General features: G+C 38.9%; 2 protein-coding genes across 2 annotated transcripts; one reads left to right on the top strand and one right to left on the bottom strand.

Annotated features, from left to right (window-relative positions):
• Nucleotides 1–1,472: 1,472 nt before the first annotated feature.
• LOC121529575 (germ cell-specific gene 1-like protein) lies at nt 1,473–13,202 on the top strand. The gene is made up of 5 exons (XM_041817515.1): nt 1,473–1,776; nt 4,197–4,244; nt 5,666–5,818; nt 10,835–10,946; nt 12,890–13,202. Exons 1-5 carry the CDS (start codon nt 1,473–1,475, stop codon nt 13,200–13,202), a joined length of 930 nt encoding a protein of 309 aa, XP_041673449.1.
• Nucleotides 13,203–17,365: 4,163 nt separating this feature from the next.
• Nucleotides 17,366–18,800, bottom strand: LOC121503589 (protein NATD1-like). The gene is made up of 3 exons (XM_041778060.1): nt 18,596–18,800; nt 17,839–17,951; nt 17,366–17,756 (listed from the first exon to the last, which is right to left on the bottom strand). The coding sequence occupies exons 1-3, from the start codon at nt 18,747–18,749 to the stop codon at nt 17,640–17,642; spliced, it is 384 nt and encodes a 127-aa protein (XP_041633994.1). The 5' UTR covers nt 18,750–18,800; the 3' UTR covers nt 17,366–17,639.
• Nucleotides 18,801–18,921: the final 121 nt, after the last annotated feature.

The following is an 18,921-nucleotide window of genomic DNA, read 5'->3' as shown; positions in this document are numbered from 1 at the left end:
GAAGACACATCCAGGAGGTCACAAAAGAACCCAGAACAACATCCAAAGACCTGCAGGCCTTACCGGACTCAGTTAAGGTCAGTGTTCATGATTCAACTAGAGGCAGGGCAAAAAAATGGCATCCATTGGAGAGTTCCAATGTCCTACCATGAAAGAAAATGTCCTACCATCGGTTTGTGACCTCAAGCTCAAGCAAACTAGGATTATCCAGCAGGACAATGATCTGAAAACACACCAGCAAGTCCACCTTTGGTGGCTCAAAAAAAAAAAAGGTTTTGGAATCAAAGCCTGGATCAAAATCTGATTGAGATGCTTTGGCATAACTTTAAACAGGCCACTCATACTTGAAAAACACTCCAATGTGGCCAGTTATCGCAAATGCTTACTCGCAGTTACCGCCAAGGTTGGCACAGCCAGTTTTCAGGTTTTCACACTGGACCATGTGGGTTTAGATGTCTTCTTTCCCTTCATAGATGAGATGAACTGCATTTTGTATTCAGTATTTTTGTCAAATATTAAAATTTGTTTGACGATCTGCAACATTTATGTGACAAATGTGCAAAAAAAAGTCTACTACTTCCCCATCGTCTTTCAACATCATGTCTTACCCTCTCCTTGTTGTGAGGTTTGTTTTCCAACATAGAACTCAGGATGACTTTTGGGGCAACCTGTAGAAATGAGACTTACTATAAGAAGCTCGGAATCAGGAATCTCTGTTAGTCTCAGATATTTCACTCAAAACCAAGAGTCTGGACTACCTAATGGTCAGAGGATTTTAAAAGAATTCTGGTGATCATTCCTTTAGGGAGCATGAATATCCACACCAAGTTTTTGGTAGACAGAGATGGTAGAATCCTGAGAGGAAAGGTCAGATGAGTGGAGAAGCAGCAGATTAGTCCCGCTGGTCTAGGACTTCTGTGCCTTTGTGCCCTTAGACTGCAGTCGAGCAGAGATGATTTAAACATAAAACTGTACGTAAAATGTCACAGAGCAGCGTCTGTAAATCAGGACTTTGGTCTTATGTCAGACATGAAATGTAGAAAAATCAGCAGGAAGACCCTTGTCCTGGATTATCATATAAGCCCATAGTAATCTTTTTGTACTAATATGCTCAAAGGAAGTCTGGAATATAATTTGCCATTTGTAATGGATGATATCAGGGGCAAAGATTTGTGCGATGGGAGGAGCGATGTGTTGTTGGGGCAGAAGAGAGAACAGAGTTCAGATGAAGCGTTGGTGGACTGTCGGGGTTTTCTCTGGTTGCTGTGGAGGTGAACAACATGAATCTCTAGATAAAACGGTGGAAGCTCGGGATGAGAGCTGGCGGAGGGATGTGCAGGATTCCTGCTCCTGGAGCCCCACACCGACGAGATTATAAAGATTTGATATTTCTGCAGGGAAACACGGCAGCTACATATTGAAATCCAGGATTAGTTGCCTTTTCATTTTCTCTCCTCGGCCGGGCCTCGACCATGAGGCTAGAGCGCGGCCGGCGGGCTTCTCTGGCACTCACCCTCAATTTTGTGGCGTTTGCGTTTGCCCTGTCAGCGGTGACCACCAGCTACTGGTGTGAGGGGACCAGGAAGGTGCCCAAACCGTTCTGCACGGGGCCGCCGTTGAAGGTGAAGCAGTGGTTCTGCATCCGCTTCAACAGCTCCAACCTCAACGACAGCCGCCTGGTGCAGTACATCTTTGAGACCGGGGAGGAGAAGTTCCTCATGAGGAAGTTTCACACGGGGATCTTCTTCTCCTGTGAGCAGGCCGCTGACATGAATGGTAAGAACCATTACCTTTTTTCTGAAGAGGCTCCGTCCACTTCACATCAAAGACAAGAAAGCTAGAAAAGAACAATTAAAAAGCAGTTAGTGCTTGTTAAAAGATGCCTACTGACAGGAGTCAGCTTTCTGAGCTTTAATCTCAGCCTTTAACAGAATGACAACACAGGAAAACCTGATAAACTGTTAAAAACACACAGGAGGACGTTAGCAGTGTGGCTGTGATTTGTGATCAGAACGGACTCAGCTCTCCCTCATCAAACGTTAGTTTTCAGCACTGCTAGCAGAGCTAATCCTAGAAACAGATTCAAAATCCTTTTGAACAGTTCTGTACAACGATAGTAAGACGGTTCTGCAGAAGATGCATGCAGCTTTCATACAAATAATTTCTTTGTTTGACTTCCACCAAATTGAGCAGCAAATGTCAGCTGGAGTCCAAGGAGTGCACTCATCAGCTCAAGAAATTTCTTGTGATTACTCAAATATTCAACCAAACCTTCAACTTTTAGGAGGGTTTGGTTGGTTTGTCTTCCACTTTATAAAAAAACATTGCTAGGAGGGGATTTTACCCTGCTCTAAAAGTAGAGAAAGATGCACTACAGGCTTAAAAAAATGTAAAAATGAGGAAGGAAATGCTGTTACAAGGCTTTATCATAAAGACTACTGTAAGTCATTTAAAAAGCCAACATGTTCCAGCCATAGACCGCTTCATCAGGGCTGCAAAATAAGATGGAAACATGTTGGCAGTTTTTTTTTAATTTTTTTTCAAGTATTAAGTTATTTTTAAGATGACTGTTATATACATGCTATACAAGACCAGAAAGCCCTAATTTTCAGGATTCTGACCATGGAAACCATTCCAGGGTTAAACCCCCACACTAGACACAATTCATGTTTTTGTCAGGCTACAAAAAACAAACAAAAAAGTCACCATTAGAAGTTCCCCTGTCCTCCCCTGATCATGATATTACATCAAAAACAGTCCTGTTGCATGAGGGGGTCTCCAGTTTGAAAACATTTGGACTTTTCCTCATAAAACAGGAGTAAAACACTGGTTTTCTGTTCCATTGTCATCAGCTTTGAAGGTGAAGTAGCTAAGGCTTTATAATTTGGTCCAGTTGAGTTTTCCAGCTAACACCTCCCAACTACAGGCCTCTGTTTCACAATACAAATTCAGACAGGAAAAAGCAACTTTGGTTATTTTTTCTTGTAGCACATACTGTGAGTCTGACAGTTTGAGAAGAAACCCAGAGTGTTTCCTTTCTAAGGACACCTTGTTTGTGTTTGTACCTCAAATGGTTCCAACATAGCATTCATTTTAATGTAGGTATTCCTGGATAGACATTTTTGACTTTTACCTGATATTCTAAGGAGTAATTTAAGCCTTTTGAGTATTTCCTTCCTTATTTTTACCACATTCATTTTTGGAGTATCCTATTTCACCCTTTTAAGCTCACATCACTACACCCTCTGTTTTTCCAAGCAGGACCAACACAGTTTTACATTGCTTCATCTGCTTCATCCACATTTAACACAGTCATGCCCCTTTTTCTCTACAGAAAGGCCAGTTTATTTGACACAGTATTAAGTTAATAGTTTGTTTTTAAAGAATTTATCTTTAAAAATGTGCTGGAAAAACAGTTGTTAAAATTTATATGTATATATATCCTGCACTTGGCTTGAGAATGCACATCAGTCACTCATTTTTGCCTTCACATATTTGGTGTTGTCAGCAGGATTGATTTTAAAATCTCTTCTGAGATTTCAGGGGGGTATTTGTAGATGTTATTACTTTATGTTACTGTACATTTAAATACTTCATTAATTACAAAGATTGGAGAGATGCACTCTTTGAAAGACAGCCGATAGCTGTATGTGTAGAGGCTAATAATATCTGAATCATTAGGTACACAGTATTTTCCAGAACAAGGTACGTCTGCCCAGATCCTCTGAATTAGGATTGTTTATGTAAAACGACATTACACCAATGCCACACAGGGCTGCCAGTCTGTGACTATATATATTGTCTGTTTAAAGCGTGCCAGCTTCTCAAGATCTCAGGTAAATAATCAAAATTTAATGTTAAATGTATGCATTCATATGGCTTCTGTAATGATGCAGTTCTTTAAACATGCTTTTTTATCTAACATCCAAACTGTAACATGCCTACCTGAATGATTTTAAACATTCAGAAATTTGAGATGCAATTTCTCATGAAAGAAGTGGTGTCTAATCCAGATGAAAACCACTAAAGTTTTGTGTCATGATCCTTTTATTGTGGTGTCAGTTTTAATGACTCTGTAAGCTCCTACAACATCTGTATTTAGCTGTACCATTACCTTTACTTAATTTTGCTGTAAATAAAAGAAATCTGGATATTAGTTCTTAATTCAAATATTTTTTGTATTTTTCTGATCACAGGCTTCGACTGTCGAGATTTCTCAGAGATTGCACCAGAACATGAACGAGGTAATAAAAAATCACAGTTTGAGATGTTAAAGTCTGTTGTTAACATTTCAAACTACAAAAAACACAAGACACATACATTTTATATGTATCTGGCCCTTTTCTGTTCTAACATTACTGTGCCCTAGTGCACAAAGCAAGGACTAAAAAGACATGGTTTGACGATGATACTGAAAATATTCAGCTCCCCTCAAAAGCTTATCAGTACAAAGCACAACACTGTTTTCTCATACAAAATAAAGGGTAAATGTCACACCTTTTGCAGGGGTGAACTCATATTGGATGTAGCCTAAACCAAGACAGTCTGGCTGTAGACCATCGATTTCAAACAACCCCTCTTGCAGACCGTTTATGCAATAAGCCATTTCTGTAAGAACGGAAGTGCCGTAATTTGCCCGTACAGCATATTTACAGTTTTAGATTTTTAAATAATAAGTTCAAGGTCCAATCTGGGTGTAAATTATGTATAGACCCATTTTAGAAGTAGATAAGCAACTGGTGTCTCGCTTTAGCTTCATAAGCTTTAGCTAAAGCTAACATAGCTTTGCCAGCTATGTAATCAACACTATGCAAGCCAATGTTACTAAGTTAGCTTTAGCTATGTGAGCTTTAGCAACGTGAGCTTCAGGAAATGCTAAAGTTACCGTAGCTACATAAGCTATGTTGATAATTTAGCTACATAGCTTATGTACCTTTGTTAGTATAGATATCAATAAGCTTTGTAACCTTTAGGTTTAGCTACATTAGCAATGTAGCTCCATTATCTACACAGCTTATGCAGATAACAGGGCTTACAGAGCTATGTAAGCTACATTTGCTACGTTAGACTTTTTCATGGAGGACAGGCTTTTCCCCTGTTTACTCTGCTTTATTAAATGTTTTGTTATTAGATTTTCCATGTCAGATTTTTCACCTTTAAATTTGGTACTCTACCCTTCCCTGAACCCTTACCCTAACCTTACCAAAAGTTTAATCCGGCTTTATTTTGAAAGTTTTAGCTTGTATATCTGTTCTGACAGATGTGTCTCACAGTAACGGTCTGCAAGAGAGGGGGTCTGAGAGCTACACCCTGCAGCCAGACCCCACTTGCATAAACAGGGAGCATGTGAGGCTACGTAATGCAATGACAGATCTTATGCTTGCATGCTGTTAGGTAAAAAGATGCAAAATTACAAAGACTTAAGTTAAGGCAGGTCTGTTGGTGGCGGAACTTTAACGCTTTTAAGGTGAAGCATTACATTATAGCCATATATTAGCCTCACATATCAGCAGAATCTGTCAATATCAATTATTAACTTTTTTAAGGTTTTATCTACCAGTCCTGATATTAACATAATATTCAGATATCATGCAGTGCTAATTGAGTTTAAAAACAAAAATTGATTCAGAACTCTCCTGTTCATACCTCTTATACCTGTGTGCAGGTGTGCTGTGGTTGTGTATTGTGGCGGAGAGCCTGTACCTCACCCTCCTGTTCACGGGGGGCGCTCTGATGGCGTTGGAGCAGTGTCCCTGTTTCAGCATCATGAACAAATTGAAGCTGAGTGCCTTTGCCGCCCTGTGCACCGCCCTGTCAGGTAAAAAACATGAATAAACCCACCTGTTTGATTTGTTCTGTGAGACAAGCTGACAGCAGGTGGACGCTGCTCTGGCTGACAGCAGTTCAATCATTGTTCTGTTGTTAATCTCATGTTGAGTTTAAACTCAGAGCGGGGAGGTGGGGGGTTGGTGCTGCTCTGCTGGAGACAAACTGAAAGAAAAACAGCAGTCTGCTGTAGTTCTTTACATATTGCCAGTTCAAGGTCAAAGCAGGATATTAAAGCCTCTGTTGCGCCTCGTCTGCAACACGTAATGCACAGAATCAGAAAAGTGTGGTGAACCTACCCAGTACTGTTCCACCATAACAGCAAAACACACAGAGGTGTATTGGGGTGAGACTGCTGCCATTGCTAACACATGCATGTCTTGACATACTTGTCTATTTCAAAGATAATATTCTTGCCAGATTATGCAACAAAAATCTTGCCTTGTCCCATCTGACAGACTGGCAACACTACAAACGGGCGTCCGCACAATCGTATGCTGACTTCATGACTGTCCTTATGACTGAGAGTGGGTTCATAGGTCATCAGGGAGATGGGTCAAGGGGTGTCAATCATAGCCAGAAGCGCTAGCAGTCTTGTGCTCTTAAAGAATAAAACAACAATGAAGAAATGATTGTGAACTCATCCCTTTGTATCAAGAAGGGACCAATATGGACCGGCTATCTTTCAGATAGAACTTAAATGAGATAGCATGTCAACAAAATGTGCTATGCTTGCTTTGCTGTATGAACAGAAGTTTATCTGCAGGGAAACAAAATTAGATTTGGGGAATTTCAGTCACTCTGGTAAATGACAATACAGAGATAGGAAGAAAATCCTGTCCCAAACGCATCGTTGATTATGTCAGACTACAAGAGCGTTTGTTGTTGCTGACACTCATATTTGGGCCTGATGTTTAATGATGGGCTGCAATCTGGCAAAAATCTGGCTAAACTCATTTGGTCTGATCCAGTCTCAAGACTGATGAGAAATGAGACAGACTGGTCTAGGAAAAAAATGAGCTGTCCCTGCTCTTACCCTCTAACTAGCAACTGCAACAGCGGTTTCAGTTCTAACATAACATAATTTAACTTAAAAAATCATTCTAAATGCAGTATAGTTTCAAGGTCCCTTTTGTTTTTAGTATTAGAAAAAAAGATGGAGGTAAAACTAATATTACCTGTGGCTCATTAGGTAGTACGTCCCAGTTCTTGTTGGAATGGAGGGGTAGGATGAAGTGCTGAGGCTACATGGCCCTACAAACTGAGATTCCCAGAGGCACACTCCAAACCAAGGGTTATGGGAAATAACACAGAACTTTGATCTGAAAATGACAACTATGTAGTAATATCATTTAAAGGTGCTTCAGAGTTTTATGGTCCTTTTGAGTTCTAAAAAGCTTTTAAAACTAGAAAAGCACTCGGAGAGCGCAGACCTCCGCCATTAGCCCTATCTCCAAATAGTAAAGAATCCTTTAAAAAATTCCTGGATCCTTGATGATCTGGATCCCTTCCAAAATCTAATCAGTTCTTCCTTATGCTATTTGTGACACTTCCTGAAAATTTCATCAAAATCCATCCACAACTTTTTGAGTTATGTTGCTAACAAACAAACTAACAAACCCTGCCAATCATATCACCTCCTTGGTGGAGGTAAAAATCAACTTAAAGTAGAAATGTTCTTTGTTTTCATTTGGTTCCCAAAGTGGCCTGCAAGGCAAGGCAAAGCTAAGCAACACAAGCTGATGACTTCAACACTGCATACTAGGAGCAGTTCATTGATGCCACCTCAGATTCAGCCTAGGACACACTCTTTCCTTTTGCAACATCCCACCTGTGTGAGATACTCTTTTCTGCTGTTGCCACAATTAAGACAAAAAAACAAATCAAAGCTGGACATTGAAAATTAACTGAGACAGTCAGTCTCACAGATGCCCCCAAAACTCAAGAGATGTGTAGCACCAAATAAGCCCGCAGTGGTCCCTGAAATTATTGCAGGACTTATAAATCTGAAAGATGTTCATTAATCATCTTCAGACAGTCAGAATTTTAAAACAAACAAACAAAGGTTTTTAAAAATAGGAATTTGTATGCAAAATTGAGAATACTGGTGTGTTTGTCTTACATTTACATGCTTTTATATGTTGATATGTATGGTGATGGGTGAGGGGGGCTGAAAATATTTTCCTCTGCCAAAGGGGGGGCCCGACAAAAAAAAAAAAAAAAAAAAAGAAAAAAAAAAAGGTAACCACTGGCGTAGAGTATAAATGAGCTAATCTTAGCTGTGCCTGAGGTGAAGTCTCTGGGGGAGACGAGGAGCAGGTTCAAGCTAACACACAGCGGCTAACCGTGCTGCGTTCACTGACCACTCGGGAGGATTTGCTGCTTTCTGGACTAATCGGATTGGAGCTCATGCAGCGGTTTGGGCTGAGCCAAGACCTGCCCAGAGGAGCTCCCTCCTGAATACCCCACCATCCCCCATCACCCCTCCCCCCTGCTGTTACGTGTTAATCCCAGGAAAAGCACTGGTAGAGGGAAACAACCTGAATATCATATAAAAGTTTTTAAGTGTAAAGATCAGTGGAATGACTGCAGACACTTTTCCTGTCTCTAAATATTTTTTCTGATGGTTTATTTAAAAGGAAAGTGCAGCCAACACATTTTATTTTGCATCTATGGCAAAGTGAACTACATATTCACTTTAAAGACATGTTTGAGCTTGGTTAAATTAACTGCACTCATATCATCAGCTAGCCATAGGTTAACTGCAGGAGCTTATTGTGTTTCTAAAGCGGCACTAGTCTTATCTTAATCACCATTTAATAACTGTTTTGTGTGTCTTTTAGATTGTAGTTCTGCAGCCTCTAGCGTTATTGTTTCAGTCAGTACAATTGCATGGCATTAAAAATAGCCTATTTTTTGTGCTGGTTCAACTAAAATCAGCCTTTTAGAGACATGGCTGAAATTGTACTAAGTTACTGTACATTTTTCAAAGTTAGACCAAGACTAAGATTATTTAGTTGGGGGTCCATTTACTCTTGCATGAATGCACCTCAGTTGGCCCCAAACTGTCTTTGGCATACTGTGCATGCTACACAGTTGCTATGGAAGTCAACCAGCATAAATGTATTTCAGTTTGGAACGCTCTTGTCATACATTTAACCATTTATTGGACATACACTCTAACTTTGCATTGAAGGCTCTGCTCAAAAGACATTCTTGGGTTAATCAAGCAGCATGCTTTGACTTCCCAGGGAGGGCTAGATACACTATATTGCCAAAAGTATTCACTCACCCATTCAAATAATTGAAATCAGGTGTTCCAATTACTTCCATGTCCACAGGTGTATAAAATCAAGCACCTACGCATGCAGACTGTTTCTACAAACATTTGTGAAAGAATGGGTCGCTCTCAGGAGCTCAGTGAATTCCAGTGTGGTACTAGACGAGTTTTGGTTTGGCAGTTACCAGGAGAATGGTACTTGTCTGACTGCATTGTGCCAAGTGTGAAGTTTGGTGGAGGGAGGGTTTATGGTGTGGGGTTGTTTTTCAGCTTGGCCCCTTAGTCCCAGTGAAAGGAACTCTGAATGCTTCAGCATACCAAGAGAGTTTGGACAATTCCATGCTCCCAACATTGTGGGAACAGTTTGGGGATGGCCCCTTCCTGTTCCAACATGACTGTGCACCAGTGCACAAAGCAAGGTCCATAAAGACATGGATGAGAGAAATTGGTGTGGATGAACTTGACTGGCCTGCACAGAGTCCTGACCTCAACTCAATAGAACACCTTTGGGACGAATTAGAGCAGAGACTGAGAGCCAGGCCTTCTCGTCCAACATCAGTGACTTCACAAATGTGCTTCTGGAAGAATGGTCAAAAATTCCCATAAACACACGCCTAAACCTTGGGAAAAGTCTTCCCAGAAGAGTTGAAGCTACAGTGTAAATAATTACACACTGTATTACTCCATAATAGCATGAAACTGACACTAAGTGTGCAACATAAGCTTAAGGCTAAAAAGGAGGAGGCTGGGGTGGAGGTGAAACTTTGCCAGCAGTAGTGTGGTACATCTACATTGATGCAGCAAGGTTTGATGAGAGGGGTGACATTTAAATGGAGTGCTGTGTTAGGAGAATGAGCTGTGATTGGTTGTTAGAGCTGGAAGATAATAGTTGGCCACTTGCTAACTTTTTTGTCAGGTTTTAGTTACATAATGAACCTCCAGAATAAGATACTGAAGTGACCTGCAAATCCCCAATCTCCTCTCCTCCATTGTCTGTCTGTTGTTTCAGTTTGACCGCTGCAGTCCTCCTCCACCCCAGCCACCTCCATTAAATCTCATCTGTGTCTATGTCCAACTTCTCCATGCCATCCTGCATCCCTTCTTGCTAAAAAGAGGAAGATATTCTCTGTACTGATTGAAAAATACACAGCCACATCATCTGACGTGTGTTGTGTTTGATGAATTTGTGGGCAGGAGGGAATCAGCACCATGGACAGCTCCATATAACTCCTTAACCACAGACTGTAGTAGTGGAGTGTGTGCTGCACATCTAGAGTAGTTTGGGTCTGACTGATATGAATACATGCAAGAGGTGTACTTTAAAAGTCCAGTTTTAGGCGGTCTAACAAAATGGAATGACTTCTTCTAACTGCATGTCAATGTACTGAAGGGGAAATTTGACTTTGAGTAGACCTAACATATGCATTTTAAAGGTCCAGTTTTATTTGGACCACAAGAAAATGTTCCTTTTTGCATTCTGAATGTGAGGATTCAATGAAGATAAGAAAGGACTTTACGCTATTGAAATAAACATGAAGTTACCCTTGCTCTGTGCTTTAGGTTGGTGAGCTCAGCTTATTCATAGATCACATTTCAAACAACAAACACTGATAAAAGTTTATACATGTATGTAAAAAAAGTATATTTAGAGTGAATAATACCTGGATATCATTGTATGTTAAAGTAAATTTATAAAGGTTTTACTCACTGGTATCCTGTCTTCCTCAGGCCTTTGTGGGATGGTAGCCCACATGATGTTCACCACCATCTTCCAGCTGGCTGTAGCTATGGGACCAGAGGACTGGAGGCCAAAAACCTGGGACTACAGCTGGTCTTATGTGTGAGCATGATGAGCTGATACAGAGAAAAACCGGTTTTTCATACACTTCTGTTCACTCTGGATAGTTCTTTTTTTCTCAGACTGATAACATTCTGAGCAGTGGTGGAAAGAGTACGGGAATATTGTAAAATAAGTATACTGAAAATGAGTTCATGTGAAAAGTAATTCATGTAAAGTTTACTCAGAGTTCTGAGTAGTTACTTCTGAAAAGTAAAAAGGTCTTTCCTTCCTGTGCAAAACAAGAGAATATGAGTCATTGACCAGGTTGTTTAATGAAAGGCACGTCATTAGAAAAAAGTGCAATGTGCCTGTATATTCAAGATGTAATGTGAATCATTCTCACATTGTATAGACTGGCATGAGCCGAGAAAGTTACACATAGCTGACAAGAACTTAGATCTCCTTTTATCCCTTACTAGTTGTATTTCTGACTCAAGATGCTTTATGTGAAAAAGACAAACCTGTGTCCTGATATACTTAAGAAATTATACTTTTAATTGCACATTTTAAAAATAATTACAAAAAGTAGATGCACATAAAAATACTCAATTACAGTTCAGAGTAAATGTAATAAGTACATGTAATTATTTACTCACCACTTCTTGGGTTGTGTTGTTTGGTTGGGAAATATGTTGGGCACCTAAAAAAGGTCTGAAAAAGAGAAAAAAGTACAATATATCTAACCTGACATGCCAGATGGATTTGTTTCACACAACTATCTGGAAAACCTTCAATACTAAGTGTTTGGGAAAGGGCAGAGGCCTTGAAAAAAAACTGGATGAACGTTCTGTCTGTCACATCTTTACTGGCCAATCAGAGCAACAAAATACGTGACGTAGCCGCAACTGAGGTGTGCGAGGAATAACATGAACCATGGCAACTATAGACATGTCAGTCCACGACTTTTGTCATTTATGAAAAGAAAACAACTCACTGCTGTTCTTTGTTCTTCTTTTAATGAAGAAATGCAGTCAAGTTCTGACAAAATTGGCGCTTTAGCAGCATCCGCACCAAGCTCTTCTGCCATAATTGCGCCGGCCTCTTGTTGCCGCTTGGTTACGTCACGACTCCACTGTGCCTGAAAGTACTGCCCATCGTCACTGATTGGTCATGTCACATTCTAACCAGGCCCAAACAATTCAGACAGGAGCTTTGCAAGATGGATTCACCAGTGAGAAACACAGAAACAGGCATATCCATCTGCTTTTCAAGGTTATGATGTATCAATATGCTTAGAATATGCTGTTTCACATTTTTCTCATAATGGAAATAAGCTGCATTTCCAATGACAACTTTGTTTAAATTAACATTTTATAGCCAGTTTGGTTAGGTTATGATTACTCCTGAATTAATTTGCAAAAATTCTGAGTCTCATATTTTCCCTCAAAAGCAGTTCTATAGTCAGTTTTTGTAAACTTAATATTAATTGCCATTTTAGATCACCCAAACACAGATTCTCACATTAATGAAAGTTTTTTTGTTTTATTTTTTAGAAAAACTGAAACAGAATGTCTTGAAATAAATGCATATGTAAATATTGGTGTTAATTATTTTACAAACCACAGTTTTGGAAAAAAGTTGTAATAGTGTATAATTTAAATAAAAACAGAATACACTGATTTGCACTGATTTGCAAATCATTTTCAGCCTATATTCAAACTGAATGCATTAATTTGTTTCCAAATATTCTTACATTTGAATTTCATGCCTGCAAAATTTTCCAAAAAAGTTGGGACAGGGGCAAGAAAACAGAAACATTTGTTAACAGAAGATAGGAGCATGATTTGGGAAAAAAGGAGTACTCCTGAAAGGCTCAGTTGTTTTTACGAGTTCATGAGGAACATTCCTAAATTTGCAGTTGCAAGGATTTTAGACATTGATGAAATCTGTGTGACATTCTTCAGTTTGACTTCTGACACTGTATTCTTTAATTACGTCCTCAGCCTGGCGTGGGGTTCTTTCGGCACCTGTATGGGCTCTGCAGTGACAGCGCTCAACAGGTACACAAAGACCATCATCGAGTTCAAATACAAGCGGAGAAACATCGAGAAGAGTCTGATGATCAAGCAAAAAATGATGGAGCTCGACCTCCCCGAGCAGATGTGGGACATGTACCTGACCCCAGACTCCACAGACTCCCCTGATCCTGAGGCTCAGCTTGACCCTCCTCTAAATGGACACAAACCGTCCAGCGGGACTACGTACGAGGTGGAGCTGGACGATGGAGCAGACACACAGGGGGAAGCATACTGCTGAAAATGGACTCTGTCATTCTGCACTGGGACACATTCTGGGTTATTCAGGATTAAGATCAGCTCTTTCCTGGATTTGTGATCCTCTAACAGGACAAAACGTGTTTGTTTGAGGATCAGCGCAGATCAGTTGTGTGTCAGTGAGGCCAAGCTTGGATTGTTTTCTTGAAAATAATGGGACATGGTATGAGACAGCGTGTATTCATTAAATCTGACCATGCAGTTTGATCTGTGGGAGGAGAGGGGGCAGCAATACGAATGTCTTGACAGTAGTCTGAAGGATGAGCAGGTGGCACATCACGACCTTTATGACTGTTATTTATAACACACATTGATGCTGTATGTGAAGTCTCTGAAGTCGACTGATATCTTCGTCCCTAAGTTGTGGCCTCAGCTGGACAAAGACAAGTTCAGGGACAGAGAGTCAAATCCAGGGGTTCTCAACTGTTGGGTCTGTACCCTTAAGTGGGTCACCGTTGTGTGCCTGGAAAAAAATAACTGGGTGCAATCATATTTTAGAAAAACAAGCTGTGTTGCCCCAAAATAACCAGAAAAATAATGTCTTTTTTTTTAAGATCTCAACCCCTTTATTCTGTTTTCTTGGGATAAAGCTGGTTTTCCATTGGTCCTGTGTTTCATTAACAAAGACCTAAGAATGGAGGAGGATTGGATTTGGAATATTTTATTCTGAAATAAAGATGGTACGGATGAAAATGATGTAGGACACATGGGTAGGTGGGTCCAGGGACAAAGGACAGAAAGAAGAGGTCCGTGGATGGAGGGTTGAAGGTAGGGGTCAAGGAATGAAGGGTAGAAGGCAGGGGTTGAGGTTAAGGGATGAAGAGTGAAGGGTAGGGGTCGAGGGATAAAGGGAAGGGAACAAGGGATGAAGGACAGAATGTATGGGTGCAGATGATGATGTTTTTGATGTCTTAATGTGTATAACTCTAAGCACACAAAAATATCCCTTCAGTGGTGTGTTCTAGTTGATCTCTCAACTCTGAAATTCAAAGATGCCAGTTGGATACATGCCCCTGAGACTTCTGAGATAAATGGGATGCAGCATGACAAAGTAGTTTTTGAAATCCTTGGTAAAATTTGACATCTTAACTCAGTTTAACTTGTTTACGTCAGTTTTTAAGATCTTAAGACATCAGTTTTAAATGCTTAAATTAGAATTTTTAATTGTGAGGAAAAGAGTAAAATAAAACATATGCATGAATGTCCTTCAAGCACATCTGTAATGATACGCATTTGATATGTTTGTGTTGTTCTGTCCCTTTGTTCATATGTTTCAGTCCATCTGAGGTCCAAACGGCAACATTTTACATTGATAAATTTGAATAGTAGGAATTTTTGGAAAATTGGATTGCAATTTCTCATTAAGGAGTTGTTGTTGTGTCCTGAGGCCCGGCCAGTTGAGAACCACTGCTCTAAGAGACAACATAACAGTCCTGAAACATCATGGATAAAGTCAGTCACATGATGACAGACAAACACAAACGACATCAAATATACACAAACTGAACATGAAAAGAACATAATGATCACACACAGAGAGACCTACATGTGGTGCAGCTGTGGCTGGTTGCTTGTTAATGATGGGCTATCTGTTGGGGGTCTTGTCACTCATCACTATGTTTACCTACATCACACGTGGAGAGATTACAGGAAACAAAAAGCACATCCTGTGTGTGTGTGTATTTGTGTGTTTGTGTGTGTTATAATCATGGCGGTCTCTCAGGAACAGATGGGCAGATTTATCTGAGCTCTTTCTGTGTTGGTTCATGAGAAGATCATCTCTGCTGGCAGATTTACAGAACGTGAACATACAGACACGTCCGACTGGATGTTCAGAAATGTAGGCAGAAGATTATTTTTACACTTTTAATGGTGCAGAATTTGTTGTATGGGCTGACATATTTCTCAGTCTGAAAGACAAATCAACATTTTTGGGCTGCTCACAGTCAGAATGTGGTTTTGTTTATTTGAATGCTTTGAATTTGTCAATTATAGTGAAATATTAAATTCTATCTTTAAATCAAGAATTTGTTTCTTTGATTTCCTACTTTCTTTCAATCAGCTACTGTCCATGTGTATGTTTATGCTGCCTTTCTCAGATTGCTTCTTTAAATATGACTGATATCAAACATTTTTTTTTGTTTTGAGCTTTATTTCAAACACAGACATTATATTATTATATTATATTATATTATATCCTCCTGAGACCCTGCATGGACATCTGAGGATATTATATTTGTAATTTCCTACGACACAATTTCTGGGATTTTTTTTGTTTGTTTTGTTTTTATACTGTCTGGAATATCCATTGGAGTTTATGTAATTTGCTTGAAATGTTGAGAGAAATTGCTCTTAAATTTCCAAGAATTGTCATAGAAATTCTTGGTAATGTTTCCATATATGAGGGAATCTGCTTGGAAACTTTCAAGTATTTTCATGGAAGTTCTGGGAATATGTTTGCATATTTCAGAGAATAACATTGGAAGTCTTGGGGGAAATTTGCGTTGGCATTTTGGAGGTGTTTCATGGGGATTTGTGAAATTGGTTTATAAGTTTTGTATTGGTTAAGTTGTTTTTTTTTATTTTCAAGCATTTTAATTGGAATTATGAACTTTTTTTGGGAAATTTGTGGAATTTTATTTCAATTCTTAGGTATAATTTGCTCTGGAGTTTTAAATAATTATTTTTTTAAATAATCTAATAGTTTGCCATGGTATTTTGAACATTTGGGAAGTTTAAATGTGAATTTTGGGGATTTTATTTTGGAATTAGGGTGGGGATGTCCTTTCAAATTTTCAAGAATTTTCATAGAAATTTTAGGAAATTTGTTTCAATATTTAGGGGCAATATCAAGGAAATATTCATGGTAGTGTTGGGGATATGTTTGTATAATTTTGAGAATTTTATTCGAAGTTTGCTTTGAAATTTTTGGGGGCATTTTCATAGAAATTTGTGAAATAAGTTTGGAAGTTTGGTATAGGAATTTTCAAGCAATGTCATGGAAATGTGGAAAAGTAATTTGAAATTTTATTTGAAGTTTTTTCATTGAAATATGGGAAATGAAATAGTAATTTGAAAAAAAAAATTCCTTTGCATTTTAAGGAGAAAATGGCATTGGACATGTTTTAGGTATTCTCGTGAAAATTTGGGAAATGTATTTGTAAATTTTGGGGGAACTTGTTTTGATATGTGTGGAAAATTTTCAAGTATTTCATGTAGGCTTTGGGGATATGTGTGTATACTTTGGAGAAATTCACATTTTGGGGGACATTTGCTTTAAATTTTGGGGGGATTCTCATGAGAATTGGTGGAATTAGAAATTGGTTTTTAGTCAGTTTTTGGTCATTTGGAAAATGTAGTTACAGTTTTGGGGAATATGATTTTAGTTTTAGTTATTTTCATTAAATTGGGGAATTTAAATTTGTAGATTTTGGGGAATTTTAGGGGGAATGAAGGTCTGGATGTCTTTAGAAATTTTCATTTATTTTCATGAAAATTTTAGGGAATTTGTTTGGATGTTTGGGGATATTTTCCTAAGTTTCGGTGGAATTTATTTGGATGTTCATTCGTAATTTTGGGGGGAATTTCATCAGAATTTCTGAGGGAATATGCTTTAGATTTTTTGGTTATTTACTTTAAAGCTTTCCAGAATATACATGGAATTTGAGGGGATTTTTCATTGGAATGTTTAGGCTCATAAATAAAATGTAACGGAAGCATTTGGGGAATAGGAGAAGGAATTTAGGGGTACCTTTTATGGGATATTTTAAAACGTGGTTAAAAATATTCACAGAAATGTTAGGTAATTTCATTGAAATCCAGAAAATCTGTGTGGATTTTGGAATGGACAATTTCCAAGAAATGTAGAACTTTCATATAAATGGGATAAACTAAAAAAATTATTTCCAAACAAAAACCCAGATCTCATATGGGTATATGAAATGTCTGCAATTGAGTCCCACTGGTATCTACTCTAAAAAACATGTGGTAAGCTTATGCTTTGAGCATACTTTAATATAACACGACTTGTTGTATATGTTAAATAAAATATGGTTGAGATGAAAAGCTGGTCCACACTGGTACAGCCAAATGATGATCAATTTTGTTAAACAGTCTATTAAATACGTAAAGAAATTAGCCTTCTGGTGGTGCTTTAAATTAACTCTCAATGCATTTATTATGAGAAAAATTAAGGGTTAAACAATAGTTTAAAAATTACGTAAAAAATATTCTCTTGTTGAAGGTTGACTGCAAGTGAGTTTACATTTACATTATTTACAATTTCATACAATTTGCACTTATTATTCAACACCATGATGCTGCAGAGACTTCAGTTTGGGCAGTCCAGTTTCTGTGCCCAAGGATCCATGAGGCAGTGTCGTTTGAGGTAGAAGACGTGTTTAAACCAGTCAGCCTGCGTTTAAGTGATGATACATTCTTTGTAACGATGCTCTGGGTTCTCCTCGATGTACTTCTTTATGTACCAACAGGAGACGTGGGCCTTCAGGTTTTCTTCTACCACAAACTCCAGAGCAGCCTGTGAAGCAACCATCCAATTATTATTTAACTATAGGAATCATTAAAACAGGTAATTAAAGCTGTGATACCTGAAAACTCACCTGTGACAGTAGAGCAGCAACACCACGACCCCTGAATGTCTCAGGTACATATGTTGACATCAGATCCACTTCCTGTTTTCCAGTGAACCTGTAGTGCAGCACTGCGTGGTCATCTGTGGACCATTGAGGGACAAACGCATTCATACCAAATTTAATGCACTAAAAAAACAAATTAAACTTGGTATCAAATATTGCCCAAAATAGCAACACACGAGGAGTTAACACTCTCAACTCCCATGAGGGAAAGGCAATCTGTTTTCTGGCAATTAAATGCTGTACAGGAGGACCCACCGCATCGTTTAAGTCGTTAGAACGCCAGACTCCATTTTCTTTTACATACATTTTAATGCTGCTAACCGTCACCTGTCAGTGCTGTACGGCTGCAGCCAAGAACCTCAATTTGTGTTAAAATATGCCACTTTTACTGAAAACATCAATGCCGAATGATAAAGTGGTTGGAAGAGAATCATATACTGGCATTTCATACATATCACAACCGCAGATTGTGTCTAAGGAGGAATTATACACGATTCCGTGTTTTTTAGGCGGGGTTTTGTACCATGTGTTTTCAATAAAACGAGATCAATACTGGTATCATTTGATACTATTGAGTAAAAGGTGGTAGAGTATGTCCAATAAATAAAAATTCTTTCATAGCAAACATTTGTATGCTCCAGTAGGCCGCGCTTGGACACCGGCCTCCCATAACGGAACTACCTGCACATCGAAGCGTCTGCCCCGGCTTTTTTCTGCTTACCAGTTCCGCTGCCTGGAGCCACGGTGAAGCGCTGGTTGTGTCGGTCATGTTCCACCGCTAAACTCTGACCGGAGGTTAACGTACTGAAGACGGCCTGACTTGGCTTCAATCTAAGAGCTAAAGGAGTAAGTCTTGAAAATATTTTAGAGGTCATATTTAAACGAAAAGACACGCAACGCTTAACAAGACAGATTGCCCGCTAGGGCGCGCCATATCAACACAAGTTAATGATTTACTTTTGATAACACTTTACCAGGTAACACAAAGATCAGCACAAAATGGATGAAAAATAGAAATTACAATATTTAACTGAATAACACTGCCAT

This window comes from Cheilinus undulatus, linkage group 21 (assembly GCF_018320785.1).
Source record: "Cheilinus undulatus linkage group 21, ASM1832078v1, whole genome shotgun sequence".
Taxonomy (NCBI): domain Eukaryota; kingdom Metazoa; phylum Chordata; class Actinopteri; order Labriformes; family Labridae; genus Cheilinus; species Cheilinus undulatus.
This window is presented reverse-complemented; position numbering and strand designations above follow the sequence as displayed.

Excerpts from the sequence above, each read along its gene's own strand:
- LOC121529575 (XM_041817515.1), top strand. The coding sequence starts at position 1,473 with ATGAGGCTAGAGCGCGGCCGGCGGGCTTCTCTGGCACTCACCCTCAAT. Across the intron at positions 1,777-4,196 it reads GCAGGCCGCTGACATGAATG|GCTTCGACTGTCGAGATTTC; the intron begins GTAAGAACCATT and ends TTCTGATCACAG. Across the intron at positions 10,947-12,889 it reads GACTACAGCTGGTCTTATGT|CCTGGCGTGGGGTTCTTTCG; the intron begins GTGAGCATGATG and ends TTACGTCCTCAG.
- LOC121503589 (XM_041778060.1), bottom strand. The coding sequence starts at position 18,749 with ATGACCTCTAAAATATTTTCAAGACTTACTCCTTTAGCTCTTAGATTG. Across the intron at positions 17,952-18,595 it reads GGCTCCAGGCAGCGGAACTG|ATGACCACGCAGTGCTGCAC; the intron begins GTAAGCAGAAAA and ends AATGGTCCACAG. Across the intron at positions 17,757-17,838 it reads TTGCTGCTCTACTGTCACAG|GCTGCTCTGGAGTTTGTGGT; the intron begins GTGAGTTTTCAG and ends GTTGCTTCACAG.